This window comes from Lucilia sericata, unplaced genomic scaffold (assembly GCF_015586225.1).
Source record: "Lucilia sericata isolate MDLA Ls3-8-SP2 unplaced genomic scaffold, ASM1558622v1 Contig000813F_arrow, whole genome shotgun sequence".
NCBI classification, from domain to species: Eukaryota; Metazoa; Arthropoda; class Insecta; order Diptera; family Calliphoridae; genus Lucilia; species Lucilia sericata.
This window is the reverse complement of record NW_023994805.1, coordinates 1-16,226: the sequence shown is the minus strand read 5'-3', so window position 1 is coordinate 16,226 and position 16,226 is coordinate 1. Positions and strand designations below refer to the sequence as shown.

The following is a 16,226-nucleotide window of genomic DNA, read 5'->3' as shown; positions in this document are numbered from 1 at the left end:
AAAGTCGAAAATTGACTTTTCGTAAAATGCAAAAAGTCGAAAAGTCGACTTTTAACTAAATTCAAAAAGTTGAAAAGTCGTTTCGTTTGAACTGTAGAACCCTAGTTGGTAGTTTACCATACATTCGATATCTTGAAAAGTGCAGAAGAAATTACTATTGCATCTTCCTTTTTGGGAATTGTCATTTCAATAGCTATCCTATCCTACTCGTGGTAGGATTGAAGAACTCTGCTTCAAAACCAGTGCTAGAACGTCATCTGCCGCAAGTGAGTCTCTAAAATACTGTTATCTAGACGAATTCAAAAGAATATTTTTGGCATATTACACTGATACTTTTTCCATCTCGGACAGTCCAATTGAGAGAGGTCGGGGTAGTGGCTGAATGCTTTCCGGCAAGTGAGAGAGACAATGTTCGTCTTAAGGAAGAGAAAATACCCTAAAACCGGTTATGTATGTATCTTTAAATTAGGCTATAATTAAAAATTTATGATCTCTTAAATTATTCATTAAAAGATAATTTATGATCTACGCCAGACTTTTGGTTAATCCGGGAAATTAATTTTTTTGAATCATATACTGAAATATCTGATTCCATTCCGATCGAAAAGGAAATTATTTCAATATTTTGTTTTTAGAAAAAGAAAAACTAAAATTTCTTTCGGAAAGAAACCACTTTCACCATTTTGACCATTTTTGAGACGTTGTAACAGTGCCAAGACAACCTCTTAAATATAAAATGTGGCATGCCCACCTGAAAGTCAATTATGTCAGCTTCTGACTTCTTTGAGATTTCATCACCTAAAACTTTAAAACTCATGGTTTTCGATATCTCAAATCCCAGATGTAATGAAGAAAATATGAGGCCAAATTCAGATTCAGCACGACTCAATCCCGGAAAAACCTACTTTAAATCCATAAATAATGCGTAAATTGGCTTTAGATCCTAAATAAAACGAAAATCTATTATCACACCAATTTTCCACAAAATAACTATTGCGAGATCAATTGAAATATTAAGTTAATTATATTTTTAAAAACCACAAGATCGGCTAATAGATTCAGTTCATTTTTTACAAACTAACAGAATATAAACTGAACTTATATTTGATTTAAACAAATTTTAAATCAACTATAAAACATGTAATTCAAACGAATGCAAATCAAAACACAATCTAAACATGCACAAATCAAATGCATACGTTATTGCAGATTGCAATAAAAGAAACAAATATTATTTCCGTTTACAAATAATTTCTTTAATTTGCCAACACTATAATTGGAACATTTCGATAATAAAACGAAGAAATAAATGTACAGAGCAAAACGAAAGAAATTTACAAATTAATGCAATTGCTAGCTGACGAAGAAGAAGTCATGCAATAAAAATGAAAAAATTAAAGAAATTACAATTGAAAAGAAAATACTACTCTGCATTATGATTAATTTGAGGAAACAAAAGAATATTAAAAGAAGAAATACTTTTTACTGACATTTGAGAAAGAGAAGGCCTTACAAGTGGACAGCAAGCAGCAATAAGTAAGTATTTGCACGTCTGTTGGAAGTTTTTCTTGCCTTAAACACGAAACAAAATGGCGTCTTTTAAGTTTAAATTGCGATTTTTTTGTAACATTTCAAAAAATAATTTATGCAACAAACGAAAAAGAAAACAATAATGATAATAAAGTTAATTAACAGGAAAAAATAAGAAAGAAAAAAAACTAGAAAGTCAAGTGGAAAAAAAAACTCAAAACGTATTGCATTTTTCATGTTTTTAAAAGCTACCGGTTGACAGTAGGATGATATAAGAAAAATTTACAATTTTTTACTCTATGCTTCAATAATCTGGTGGACAGCCTTGGGAAAAAAGGTCAACATCAAACTACTACAGTTCAGCGTACATGCTGCATGGGTATAAGTGGTGCCATGTTTACTACTTCAACCAAGGCTCTTGAAACGTTGCTAGATATTCCACCCATTGAAACATATTTAAGATATGAAGCGGCGCTTACAGCCAAACGGCTCATTATAGGATACGCCTTCAATGTATACTGGACACATTGGAAGGTTATGCACAATCATGCCTGATCGCATACCAGACATAGAATATGTCGGAAACTTTGAAACATTGATCCCAGTTAGAATGTTCTGGTCAAGCGGAACATAGAAAATTCCAGTAGGAATCCGTTACTACAAGGATAACTCTAAATTGGGGGACAAAGTTGGCCTAGAGTTCTATATTGAAGACCCAGAAACAGAAATATACCACCGTTTACCTAATCATAAGACAAGCTCCTAGGCAGAAGTATGAGCAGTAACGGAATGTATAAATTAGATTAGAATAAATATTGCGCCGATACGGCTTAATATATTTACCGACAGCCAGAAGGTAATTAGGGCGATATCAGGTGATAGAATTAAATCTAAGTCCGTATTGGATTGTATGAAAGCTTAAACTGAATATTCTCCCTGAGGTAAGGTTTGCAACGAAAGGGCTAATGTAATAGCTTTAAAGGGAAGGGAGCTCGAGGTAGTTAACCTTACAAAAGCAAAACCATTCGACGCGAATTGAATTGAAAATATGGGTGAGAGAATCCCATAAGGCCTCTTAGAATAATGAAACGGTGGGTAAAACCACAAAGATCCTATGGGGTGACCCTGATGAGAACAAGACGAGAAATCTCCTCAAAATGAGCAAGTCTGAAGTTAGTATGATAGTACGTATTCTGAGAGGACTTAGGTGTCGCATACCTAGGTTTCCCTGGTTTAGGTATAGATATTACCCTTGCATCCTGCCATTTAATGGGGGTATATGTGAATTTTAAACATGCAGTGAATATCTGACATAGATGTACGGAAACCAGTCCCGCCTCCATCTGATAAAGTGCTGGGAAAATGTCATCCGGCCCTGCAGCTTTATAGGGAGCAAAGTTCTTGATTGCCCCTTTAACCATATCAGATGTAATTTCAATTTCCGTTTTAGCCTCCCTTTCCTCCAATATTGGTTCATCTATGCTATTCGATATGCAGGGTGGGAAATGAGAGTCCATTAGGAGTTTCATTGTCTCCTCCAGCCTCCTGCCCGTGTCATCGATCATAGATTCCGGTTGGACATTAGTTTTGGATAGGAATTTTGTATCTTCAATACGCCATTTACGCTGTCTACCTTTTCACAGAAAAGTTTCCAGGAGTCTCGTTTGGCTTTTAGAACAATTTTATTATATTCACCAAGTTTACTACGATACTCATCCCAGTACGCCGTGCCCGGTTAAATAGTTTGCGAAGAGTCTTACTAAGGTTCCGGATCTCCCCTGTTACCCAGGGTTTCTTCAGATCTCCGCTCTCGCAAAGGGCAGCTGTCCTCGAACGATTCAACCAGGGAACTTGTGAGCATTTCTACTTTGGCGTCTATGTCCTCTTTATTTCGACATTGAGAAGTGTCCTGACATAAATGGTTCTTTAGTAAGGAACCGCACATTGTAAAATTAGTTTTATACTTATTGCGAAACTTTATCGGCTTTGGTGGGGGTATTTTGAATCTAATGTACCGATGGTCAGAAAAGGAGTGCTCGTCTGAAACTCTCCAATCCTAAATTTCGTTTATAAGCTCTTCTGAACATATAGTTATATCTAATACTTCTTCTCTGAATCTATTGACGAAGGTAGCTATATTACCTAAGTTCAATTTGTTATGATAACGATTTGGATAGGATGCAGTAGGCAATAAACTTAGTGTGAGGAAAGATAGTTAAAAATTAATCCTTGCAAAACCTGAAATGATCATCTGGACGTATGCTGCCTTAGCCTAGTGGCTAAAAATATGGAAATATTTTTAAATTTAATTTCCTGCAAATCAGCACACTGTGCAGTTGAGCAGAAAAAAACAACAACTTCTATCATTTTGTGTTTGGCTACCGCACCGCATTGTACATTAAGCTAAACTTTTTTCCAAACTCATTTCAGTTTGGTTTTTGACCATTTTATTTTTCTCGTGGTAAAGCAGCAAACTTAAACCAACATACATACGTACGTATACAACGTATGAATGTCAGTTTATTAATTTTGTTTTTTTTTCATTTCAGCCATTTTCGTTCGTTAGTTTAATGGTGGCTACTTTTAGCATCCGTTCTGCATTCATTCGCGTTTTTAGCCAACATTGCAATTGTTGTATGTTGTTGCTGCTGCTGTATTGCAGTAGTTGCTGTTTGATTTTTTTACAAATTTTATACCTGTAATTATGTTCGTTGTTGTTATTGCTGCTGCTGTTTTTTTGTAGTTTTAAGTTAATAATTTGCAGTTGCAATAAATGGATTTAATGAATGCAGTCCTATTAAATATTTTTTTCTTTATCTTTGCAGTTTTTTTACTTGTATTGCTTTAGCAGTTGGCGTTTTTTTTTTTGCGGCATTTAAATAGAAACTTGATTTTTATGGATTGATTTGATTTGTATAAAAGATTTTAAAACTGCTTTAGTTACGCATATTTTTACTTTGGGGCTTTTGATATATTAGGAGTTTAGTATTTATTTCTAATGAAATGTTGTAGCAAAGTATTTGCTTTAGATATAATACAAATTCATTAAATTTTATAGCCCTATCTATTGAGACCATGTGAATGAAAATTTTGATAAAATTGTAATGTTGGTTTTCACAATTATTGGTGTAGGTAAAAAGTTTGAGTATGATATAATTTTTTATCTTTTTGATTTTTTTGTGGAGAAATTAGGGAAACCGTGAAATCAGATCGATTCTCTAATCAACTCGATTCAATGAATTTACAGCTGATATAAGGTTTCTGAACAAAAATAAAGAAAATGTCGAATTTTGATGGCGAAATTAGGGGATCGTGAAATCAGATTGATTCTCGAAACTAGTTTCAATGTATTTACGTCTGATACATATACGATTTCTGAACAAAAATAATTCGCTTTATTTTTAATTTAAAATTGTTTTAACGAAGTTATAGCCAAAGTTAAGTTTTCGATCGACAGTATTTTTTTAAACACCGATTTTGAGTTTTCTCTAAAAAAATACAATTAGAGGTAAAAGTGGTTCTAATAGTTTAATGATCGATTGCATTTGAATTCTCAGTCAAAATCTGGAGCTCCCGAATTCTTCTTGACTTCATGTAGTTAAGAGAACAAGAGCTTCCGAATTGTTATTAACTTCGTTTAATTTATCCGTTTACATTTAAAACGTACTCTCTTAGTCGAAATCAAAAGCTTCCGAATTTTTAGACAAAATCAGGAGCTCTCAAATTCTTCTTGACTTCGTACAGTTAATTGATTACATTACATACGTTCTCTTAGTCGAGTTCAAACGTTTCTGAATTTTTAATAAAATCGTATAGTATTACCCCTAAGATTATATTCGTATTCTTAGTGGAGATCAAGAGCTTCCAAATTGTTCGTGACTTCGTTTAATTTATCCGTTTAGATGTAATACGTTCTTTTAGTTGAAATCAAAAGCTCGCGAATCTTCTTGACTTCGTGTAGTTTAGCCTATTATGTTACATTCTTATTCTTAGTGGAGATCAAGAGCTCCTGAATTCTTTTCCTGATCTTCCAGTCAAGTTTAATATTCACCTTTGCCTCAATAAAATAATGAAAAAAGACGAAACACTTAGACCAAGTTGCACTTTTCTAAAGTATTGAGACCGCTGAATCCAAATCTAAAGATATCTCGAAGAAGAAAGAAAATATATCAGATGTTAAGCGCTTATTTTAAAGCCCAGCTCAATCCTATTGAAAAGTAAACTTTGAACTCTGGATAAAAAATTTGTTGGTATCATTTCATCAGTCAACTCTAGAATATTCGTTCATCAGTCATTCCCGAATTACTTTATAAAATCAAGCAGATTAAGATTTTCATAAATAAAGCATTGTTCCGAATTGCAAATCGCCTTTGAAATACATATATATGTTTCCATTTAAAGGTAGCAGACCTTTGAAAAGAAACCTGGACAAGCATATCATAATAGGATGAGTGATTGCAAAGTAAAGTAGTTTTTCTATTTAAACGACTTTTAATGAAAACAACAATCGTTTTTTGGTGGATAATATGGGTGATCGAAAAATATGGTCCTTTTATAGCTGTTTTAAAATGATCGCTAAAAAATCGATTTTTGAAGGAAAAACTTAGTGATTACAAAATAAGAAAAGCCTTTTCGTTTTTCTAATGAATCGGAAATTGAACATTTACCACAAAAAATTCCAACAACGTGGGTGTCTTTAAAGTGATTTATAAGTTTTGATCTAATAATGCTCATTAATTTAATATGGTCAAACCCAAAAAAAACTTTAATACATCATTAAAAAAAAATTTACTTTTCATACATAAAAATTAAATAACTAAGCGTAACCTCTATTTGGCCAATAATAAACGAACACCTTTAAAATAAAATTAACAAAAAATACTAAATGAAAACCAAATTTACTCGCTCAAAGAAATCAAAAAGGTGCGTGTAAAAAACTAAGAAGAAACGTTACAAAAATACATTCATATACAAACGCCATTGTAAACATGGAACAAACAAAAAACAATTTACAATAAAATGAATTATAAAAAATTATGAATGAAATAGAAAAAAAAAGAACTGAAAAAAGAGGGCGTTAACCGCCTCCTAATACGGTTGTCATGCCATAGACTACAATACATATAAAACAGAACGCAAACACCCTGTGTAAATTTCTCAAGTTAAGGGTGCAAAACAACAACCATTGCGAGAAAAAAAACGCGTAATAATTTTAATGTTTTTTATTAATAACTGAAAAAAAATGCATGAATGAATAAAAATGAAATAAACGAACAACCCCTTATAATATTTATTTTATCCAAACTAATACATTTAAAGCAAAAGTCTGAAATTTCTTTATATTGAGAAGAAAAAATATGAAACCATCATCTAATTCTATATGATAATTACACAGGAAATAGAAAAAAATTTGTAAAAAAAAAATATGTGAAAATATTTAAATTTCAAAAATATGTTTATAGTTAAGATAAGTAATTTCTTTTTATTAAATAATGTTTTTTTTATCACTTACCAGACATGTCTGTGGCATTGAAAGGGATGTTTGGTTGGTGGATGCTCATCTTTAAGATGTTTAACTGTATGTAGTATGTACTTGAGAGGCAGCTGTAATTGAAACCAAAAGGTGTTAAATATTAACACGTGTTTGAAATAGGATGAACGGATTTAAGTTTTTTTATTTCTTTTTTTTTAATTATAATAAAAAACAGCAATTGTAAACAATTATCAAACAATAAATTGTACAATTATTAGAACCACAAGATATTTTTCCTTAAAGGAAAATTTTTTTGATATATTTGTTTTAAGACTTCCTATTGCGTTATTGTTGTAGTTAGTTTTATTTTTCACAGTTTGAATTGTATTTTATTTAAGATTCATAAATTTTAAAAAATTTCCACAAAAAGCTCAATATTTTTCGGCAAATCATGTCAGAATTGTTCCAACACTGAGGCCGAATCACAGCATACATGATCAAATAAGCTTTCATATCGAAAATATATTTCGACAAGGAAATTAAGCTAAAGTATACTAGATTTATTTTGATATCAAACATCATTTTCAAAAAAAAAAAAAAGCAAAATTACGATCAATTTTATTCGGTCCCTGATCTTTTTATTCGAACCACAATGATTTATTCCAAAACTAATGAGAGTGTTACGATTAGGCCAAATTTTATGTATATATCGGGTGTTTAAAATTTAAAATGATATCAGCACGAGGCCCCATAGGAAAAATAAGTCGAAGTGCTTTACATGAACACCTGCTTTGACGTTCTTATCTCACAGTGGACTTTTTAATCCACAGGGTGGGTTTATTAGACGATTCACCTCCGCTCCTTTGTGGCAAATATTGTACACGGTTCTTCCAGTCACCATCCATTTATCACCATTCAACCCAGACTTCTCATTCATCCGATACACTCACTGAGAAAAACATTCAGTGTATCACTCTAGGTATGTGAGTGGGTGAGGTCCGTATTTCTAACTCTTCGTCCAACAATCAATAATCTGTGTTGTTTCACCAATTGTATCGCACTTGTCCTGAATTATAGACTTTACTGTATTTGTGTATCTGTCTTTTAACCAACATTCACTTCCCGCGAATTTGGGTTTAAACTACAACCAACGAAGGGATCTCTCCAATACCCAAGACAAGTTCGAAACTCTGCAATGTGAGCTACCAATTCCCGAGGTACCAGATTATAATGCTTCCTGCTTCGTCCCCAGGTCAAATCATTCCGATAGGAAAGGTTGAGGATACATTTGACTCCACCAGTTTATAGTCCCGCTAACTAGAGGTATTATTAGCACCTCTTTTCCCCGGATTGCAATAACATCAAGATGGGGGAAGATCATCAAGGAAACATGTCCCGGGGAGGAGCCACATAGAAAAACTTCAATAGGTGTAAAGTCGCATGCTAATTGTCAGGTCAATTTATCGAAACAAAATATCGCTTTGTTGAAAATACATATAGCCCAGGTCAATGTCATTCTTTACACAGGAGATTAGATTCGGATTATGCGCTACTCCTTTAGAAAAGTATACTTTGGTTTCTGGGTTTCCTATGGCTTTTCTTCAGAGCCCTATCTTGCAAACTAATTTAAGTGATATTTTGTAACAAGAGTTTTCATACTTCGATTCAAAACTTTTCTACTGATTCCTATCGAATTTTCGCTAACTAGTCATTGAAGAATTTTTTATTCCTCTGGATACATGAACTGACATTTCAAGATTGTTTTAAAGAATATACTGCTGATTCAATGTTTTCGGTAAAAATTCTAATTTTTGAGGAAATCGACCACAATTTACGATTTTAAGTTTTTCACCAAAATGAAGGAAGTATATATGGGAGATCACAAAATAAGCTTGATCAGCAGGGAAACCAAAGTATATAAATTAATGTTTTTTGTGGTTTTGTCTATTGAAATTTGTTTTTTTTTGGGATCAAATGTGGCCTTATTTATTGGTTATGGGAATTCCAGTAACTAGTTTTTCAAACTATCATGAATCAATTATCAAAAAGAAATCTTGTAGGATGGATATGGATTATTTTTTTCAACAATTATCTTAAGAAAATCAATCAATTTCCCCTATTAAACCGATAGAAAACCTGATTTCACACTCAAAGTGTCCTTTAATTTCTTCATATGCTAACGCAAGTACTGCTAAAGCAAAGTAAGGAACGTTGATTTTTTTTACAAAAATATGTTGCACAATTTTACAACAATGTTGTTGTTTCAGGAGATGATGACGATGATGTTGTTATTTCACGCAATGAAACATTTACCAAAGTTTTAACAAAATTTATCAAGAATATATGTTATTTTTTTCATTTTAATTAATATAATTGTTCAATTATTAAAAGTAACGCAAAATGCTAACAACAAAAAATCTCCATATTTACATCATGCCTTTTCATGTCATGACTTGTTTTAATTTTTTTAAATTTATTCTAAACATGATTCTTTTCTGCACAGCAAAAAAAAGTAATAAAAAAATCAAAAACTTGAATCATTTTAAATACCTTTACAATGTACACTATAGAAATTATAATATGAGGAAAAAGGGAAGGTATCCGCTTTGGTTAGAAAAAGTTTGAATTAAGAAACAAAGTATAGTCGGAAATGGCAGACTACTTTCGTAAGATAGTTTGGAACAATTCTGAGATCGTCCCCTCCCCCTCCATAGAGAGGAGGATGTAATGAGTTTGTGGATGCTATTTCCGAAGTGATGTACATATATGTGACTGATATGATTTCTTCCGAAAGGAATACCTTCCCTTCATAGACAATTTTCAAATACTATTTACTACTGCTCCCCAGTTAAGCAAACGAGAATTTCACCTCTAAAAGTTGTTTTTAGACTTAAAGGTTTTTCCCATTATGACAATAGCCCCACTAACTTCAAAACTGACAACAACTGCAACTTTTAGCAAGTTGCAATAATGTCGTTGTGGCTATTGCTATTATATGTATCAGTCGTCGCTACCACAACATTTTAATGGTCAATTTTGCAATTTACAAATTAATGGCCGCATTTTAGCATTTATTTATAATCACTTTATAATTGCCTCAAATCAACGTATACTCTCTGAAATGCAAATTTCAAAAAGTTTATTTATTAGCAAAACCTGACAGGAATTCAAAAGTGTCTCCGTTATATGATTGTAAGGAATTTTGCAAATGTTTAAACCATATTGTGGTTTAACCTAATATTAGCATAGCCATATATATTTGAATATGAATTGTTTTAGACAAAAACAAAATGGGGCCTTTAAATTGTATTCACTTGGTCAAGCTTGACCTATTTCATTAACATACATAACAAATTTTGGTAGTTCATTTTTAAACGTTAACAAAAATTAACTTAACAGCCTTGTGAGAATATACATAATTTTTAATTTGTACTCTATAATTATTAATAATAAAACAAAAAAAAATATAACATTTTTATTACCAATTCGTAACATCAAAAAAAGTTTTCTTAACATATAATTTTTTATTCTTCGAAATATAACTCACAATAAGTTATATTCACCTGTTTGCGTTTAAGACTCGCCTCTAAATACCACCATTTTTGTAGTGGTTTTTCTTCTTAAATTTCCAAATGCGTATTAGTTTATGATGGAAAAACTATAATGACTTTAATTAGCGGGAAATAAATTTTTTTTAATGAGGAAAAAAAAACGCATAAAAATACAATTAAAGAATAGAAAAAGAAAGAAATGTATGCATAAATAAATAAATTTATTAAAGAATTCATTTTCATATTTATAAAATATATTCGTATTGTGGCTGTATGTAGACCCATAATTATGGAAATCTAAAATATACTGTTTTTGCTTTAACTGACATAGAACATGCACAACGAATTTATTTCAAGACTGCAGTCATCATTGTACAATTGTTTTGAATTGATAGCTGGTATGGGCAAGAATAGATCGAATAGGGGCGAAGTATATAGAATCAATATTACAAATTTTCTTAGAACTCTGTATTAAACTTTTAATCATTATTAGCCATAACCTTTTCCCATCTTTCTGGAAACATATGAAGTACGCAACGAAAGAACTACGCATCCTTCGAGACCATTAACGAATTAAGCCAATTTGGCATAACCAGTTCAGATGGAGCAAGGTCTTGACTATAAGACGGGTTAGGTAAAACATTCCAAATACATCTTAATAGGAATAACAACATGTGCCCGAGATTTGTCATATTAACTACGCTTTCATAATATTTTGTGCGTTTTCGTAAAATGTTTTCTTTGAATCAGTTGCATTCGGTACAGGTTCCCTATAATTGCTCAAAATACATAAGACCCTTTTGAGAGCATTTCTTTACCTTCCTCGACAACATATTCAACCACATTACTGTAATGGGCTTTGTTTTTTGGTAGACCGAAGTACGATCTTCATTAATAAGCCATGACATAGCTTCCTTACAAACAGGGACCACTCTGTGATAATAGAGGTATGATCAGACGTAATATTCCGAGCTTTGCTGCGCACTCTAGTAGTAATGATCCCAACGGAGTAAGGTTTCCAAAATATTTGGTTGCATTTCACCTGTTTCGATGAAATGAAACATATATCACTTGAACGAGGCAACTCGTTCGTTGGTTTCTCGGAGAAATGAATCGCAAGACTTTCTGCTGTTGTAAATTTTCCGGTGTCACTTGATCGAGGCAAATTGTTCGTTGGTTTCCCGGAGCAAAGAACCATAAGACCTTCTGCTGTTGTTAATTCTCCTGACTCGCATCAAAGTACTATTTATAGTCCAAGTAGTGACAGCTAATAGGCGGTGAATTCTTAGCGTAAATCTGCAAGCCTTGATAATTCAAAAAGAATACGTTTATTTCATATTTCGATTATTGTCCTAGATTTCAAGACAAATTCCCTCAATGGCATATAAGTGCCCAATCCTGACGTTGGTATTGCTAATATCGCCACCTCACATTGATATATGTATAAATGTGCGGGTGAATGACAAGCTATATATACTAATCTTGTGATATTAACTCATTCCGAGCAACATGTAGTCCCCCAGTCCATCCTTTAAGTATTTCTATTGAGTATGAAACAGCACCGGACACCACCAATAACCAGTAAAGGATGAATCATGCGGTAGTATCTTGTAATATAGGTAGCAGATAATAAACCCTGATTAGTTTCTAATCTCTGCATACTACAGATACTGTTATCACCTCTTATCCAAGGCGATTCACCAAGGTAATAGAGTATTAAAGAATAATAGCAATTGTCACTATAAGGGCTTTGAGAATGACCTCAACAGAACTAAACCCTTCGATTATTGCATACGCTAACAGAAGTTTCTTTAAACTCCTTCAGGAAGTGATCAGAGAAGAGAGTATCAATACAAGGATCCACTATAATACATAAATACATGGGAGGAATTCTCATTTCGAGAAATATAAACCTATTTGTTTTGACTATGACCAGAATGATGCCGTAAGGAATTGTTTTATTCTCAGCAATATGGGTAAATGAACTCACAAAGACTTCTGCAGAAGTCAAGAGAAGGAAGATTCGATTCGATCTCATATCTGCCAGTCTTCCACAGGCAGTTGTATAGAAATCGGAATACCTTTTTATTGGGTTCTGTTATTGGTACGGACATACTACCATCTAAACTGTGACCTTTCGTCTCCAATTTCCTCTTGCTCCTTCAAATTTCCAATTCTTGAACTCTTTACATTTCAAGATTATTTTTTATAGTTACCCTCTTCTACTACTATAACTTGTTCTTGCAGTTATGGACAACCTTGGAAAAAAAGGTTGCCCATAACTGCATTCTATAACTAACAAAATGGCACATTTAAATATAATTTTATATTTCTACGAATGTCTTAACAACCAAAAGTATATACAACACAATACATTGAATTAATTTATTTCAGGAAAATTAGCTTAAATTCCGAATAAATTTATGCGAAATGGCGGTTAATTAAGCAAATAAGAAAAAAAAGCTACAATAAAATTCCTCTGCTGGTTGATTTTATAACAATGTTTAAAAGTTAATAATTAAAATTGAAACAAATGTTAATACAGCAAAAGCTCATGGCGATTAAACATGCTCTTGTACTCATAATAATGAACTAATTTTTGATAGCAATTAAAAAAAAAAAAACAGAAAATTAGGGAGGAGTTGCTCAAGGCAATTGTAAATTTTTATGCCAGAGGGGTGGATTTGTTGAGAAAATGGCGTAGGCGTTGTTATGTAAGTATGTAGATGCGGGTGTACAAATAAAATTTAATAAAATCATTTCACTAATGTTAAAATTTTGATGCTTAAAATGGTTGCTAGTACGAATTTTTCTTCTGAAATTCTGCGGAATACACAAGATTTTGTCTACACATCTTTAGATATGTCTGATCTTGAATATTTTTTTTTTTTCTTCTTGTTATATTAGAATCTATTTAGTAAAATATATATTTTGCTGGGATACATTCTTAACCAAAGCATTTGAAATCTTTAAGGTCAAACCATTTTAAACATATTGATTCATCATTATCCATAATTTGCAAAGTAATTACATCAAAATAACGCTGTGCTTTTTTTATGGCTGCTTAACATGAAATCTTTTCATTTTAAGTTGAAAAACATTTTGGAATTTAAAATTTTTTTATAAACAGATTTGATGTTAAAGAAGAGAGTGAAAGCATAATATGTTCATTGCATTGGTCAAGGTCCTTGAATTGAAAACGGCCAAACTTTAAATCGTCAATACATTTGTTTGTACCTCAAGTGATTTAAAAAGTATTAAAAACAAACTCACGGATTAAGAATCAAACTAAAAAGGTGTATCACGTACAAGTAATTTGCTGACTTGTGTTATAATTTGTGTACAAAAATATTTCATTGGATAAGCAGCAGTAGACTTAGAGACAAAGTCTTTGTAAATAAAATATCAATATGAAAATAAACTAAAAGAAAGCAACGGTTAACGAATTTTCTAAAATTAAATAAATTTCATAACGGTTTTAGCTTTTATTTTCAATAATATTTACTTTAAAATATTTCAAGCATAAAATTTGCTTTTAATTAAGGAATAATTCTTATAAACAACATCGTTTATCATGTGGTCAATGAATGTTATATAACATTTAAAAAAACATTAAATGTTTCTATACCACAAAATATTTTTCAAGGACAATATGGAAAAAAACACAACAACAAGCAAAACAATTACAACAAATATGTGGTCAGTTACAGTAAAAAAATTCATAAACATTTACCAAAAACAATAAAAATGTGGTTGCGGTTTGAATAATATTTTGGGACAAGAAATTTAAAACAGTTTTACATGTTGTACCTAAAACTGAAGGTGTCTTAAGTCTTTTGTTTTTAACAATATATTGAAATACAAATATTCTCTTCAGAGATGGGAACATTACATATTACATCGGCTCTAATTCCTTAAATAAGCCTCCAATTTACAAAATACTGAAAATCTGTAATCACTTTTATTTCCCACCAATAAACGATTTTTTCTAAGAAAAACTAAAATCGGATCTAGTTTTTAAATAAGCCTCCAATCGACAAAATATTGAAAACCTGTGATCACTTTTATTTCCTAACAAAAATCGATTTTTTATATGAAAAACTAACATCGGCTCTAGCTCCTTAAATAAGCCTCCAATCGACTAAATATTGCAAATCTGTGATCACTTTTATTTCCTACCAGAAACCGATTTTTTATATGAAAAACTAAAATCGGCTCTAGCTCCTTAAATAAGCCCCCAATCGACAAAATATTGAAAATCTGTGATCACTTTTATTTCCTACCAGAAATCGATTTTTATATGAAAAACTAAAATCGGCCCTAGCTCCCTAAATAAGCCTCCAATCGACAAAATATTGAAAATCTGTAATCACTTTTATTTCCTACCAAAAATCGATTTTTTATATGAAAAACTAAAATCGAATCAAGCTCCTTAAAAAAGCCTCCAATCAACAAAATATTGAAAATCTGTGATCACTTTTATTTCTTACCAAAAATCGATTTTTTCCTATTAAAAACATAAATCGGCTCTAATTTCTTAAATAAGCCTCTACCTAACATCAATTTATAAACTAAAATCGTTTTTTAATTTATTTATTATAATTCTTTTTAAAAAAATCCATACTTAACGGATAAAACTGTTTGTTTTCCACCACATTTACCACAGAAATACACCTCAACACATAAAATTGAAAACCAAAATAAAACAACGAAAGAAGCGCACAAAACAAAACACCCCAAAACAATTGTTGTCATCGTCAGATGTTTTTTGACGTTTCTCTTTTTTCTTTCTTCTGTTAACACGCGAATCGTTTTAACGATTGCAGCCGGGTACTAACGTTTTAAAAAAGTAAATATTTTCTCAACATATTTATTGAAAACTAATAAAATTACTAAGATTTTGTGAAAAATAAGATATTATTTTGTATAAATTAAATGAAAATTAAAGTATTACAATTGTGTGATGGTTTATTTGTTTCCATAAAATTAAAGTGAGGTTATGCTTGTCTCTTCAACAAAAGATGCGTTCGTTCGTTTTGCCAGACAACTAAAATTATTAAAATTGTTGTTGTGGCTGCTTAGTGTATAGGAATAGATTTTTTAAGTTTAAAAATAGAGTGTGAGTGTGGGAATTAATAGTGACATGTTTCATTTATTTATTTGCAGGTTTTTTTAGAGGTCACAACTAAAACAAACAACAAAAAACATCATGCCTCCCAAGAAACATGAAGAACCTGAACGTAAACCATTGATTGGTCGTATTGGTACCAATCTTCGCATTGGTATCGTTGGTGTACCCAACGTTGGCAAGTCGACATTTTTCAATGTCCTAACCAAGAGTGCTGCACCAGCTGAAAATTTCCCTTTCTGTACCATCGATCCCAATGAGAATAAGTATCAATTTTAGTATAGTATTAGTAGCTTTTGCATTTATTATATTATTTAATTATTAATTTTAATCGAACTGTGCTTGTCTCCTTGTTAAAAGGATTTTTCTTACTTTCCCCTTTTAAAAACATTTTCTTTTTTACAAAAAAAAAGTGCATTAATGCGTGACTCATCTTCTGCCGAAATTCGCATTTAATATAATTATTTTGAAGTTATAAAAAGAAGTCTTGTTTTTCACATAAAGAATTTAAAGTAAATTTGTTGCAACAGAATATATAGATAGG

General features: G+C 31.5%; 1 protein-coding gene across 1 annotated transcript; it reads left to right on the top strand.

Moving 5' to 3' along the window:
• Positions 1-15,263: 15,263 nt before the first annotated feature.
• Positions 15,264-15,983, top strand: LOC119608247 (obg-like ATPase 1). Its single transcript, XM_037962575.1, has 2 exons — positions 15,264-15,403; positions 15,721-15,983. Exon 2 carries the CDS (start codon positions 15,764-15,766, stop codon positions 15,959-15,961), a length of 198 nt encoding a protein of 65 aa, XP_037818503.1. The 5' UTR covers positions 15,264-15,403; positions 15,721-15,763; the 3' UTR covers positions 15,962-15,983.
• Positions 15,984-16,226: the final 243 nt, after the last annotated feature.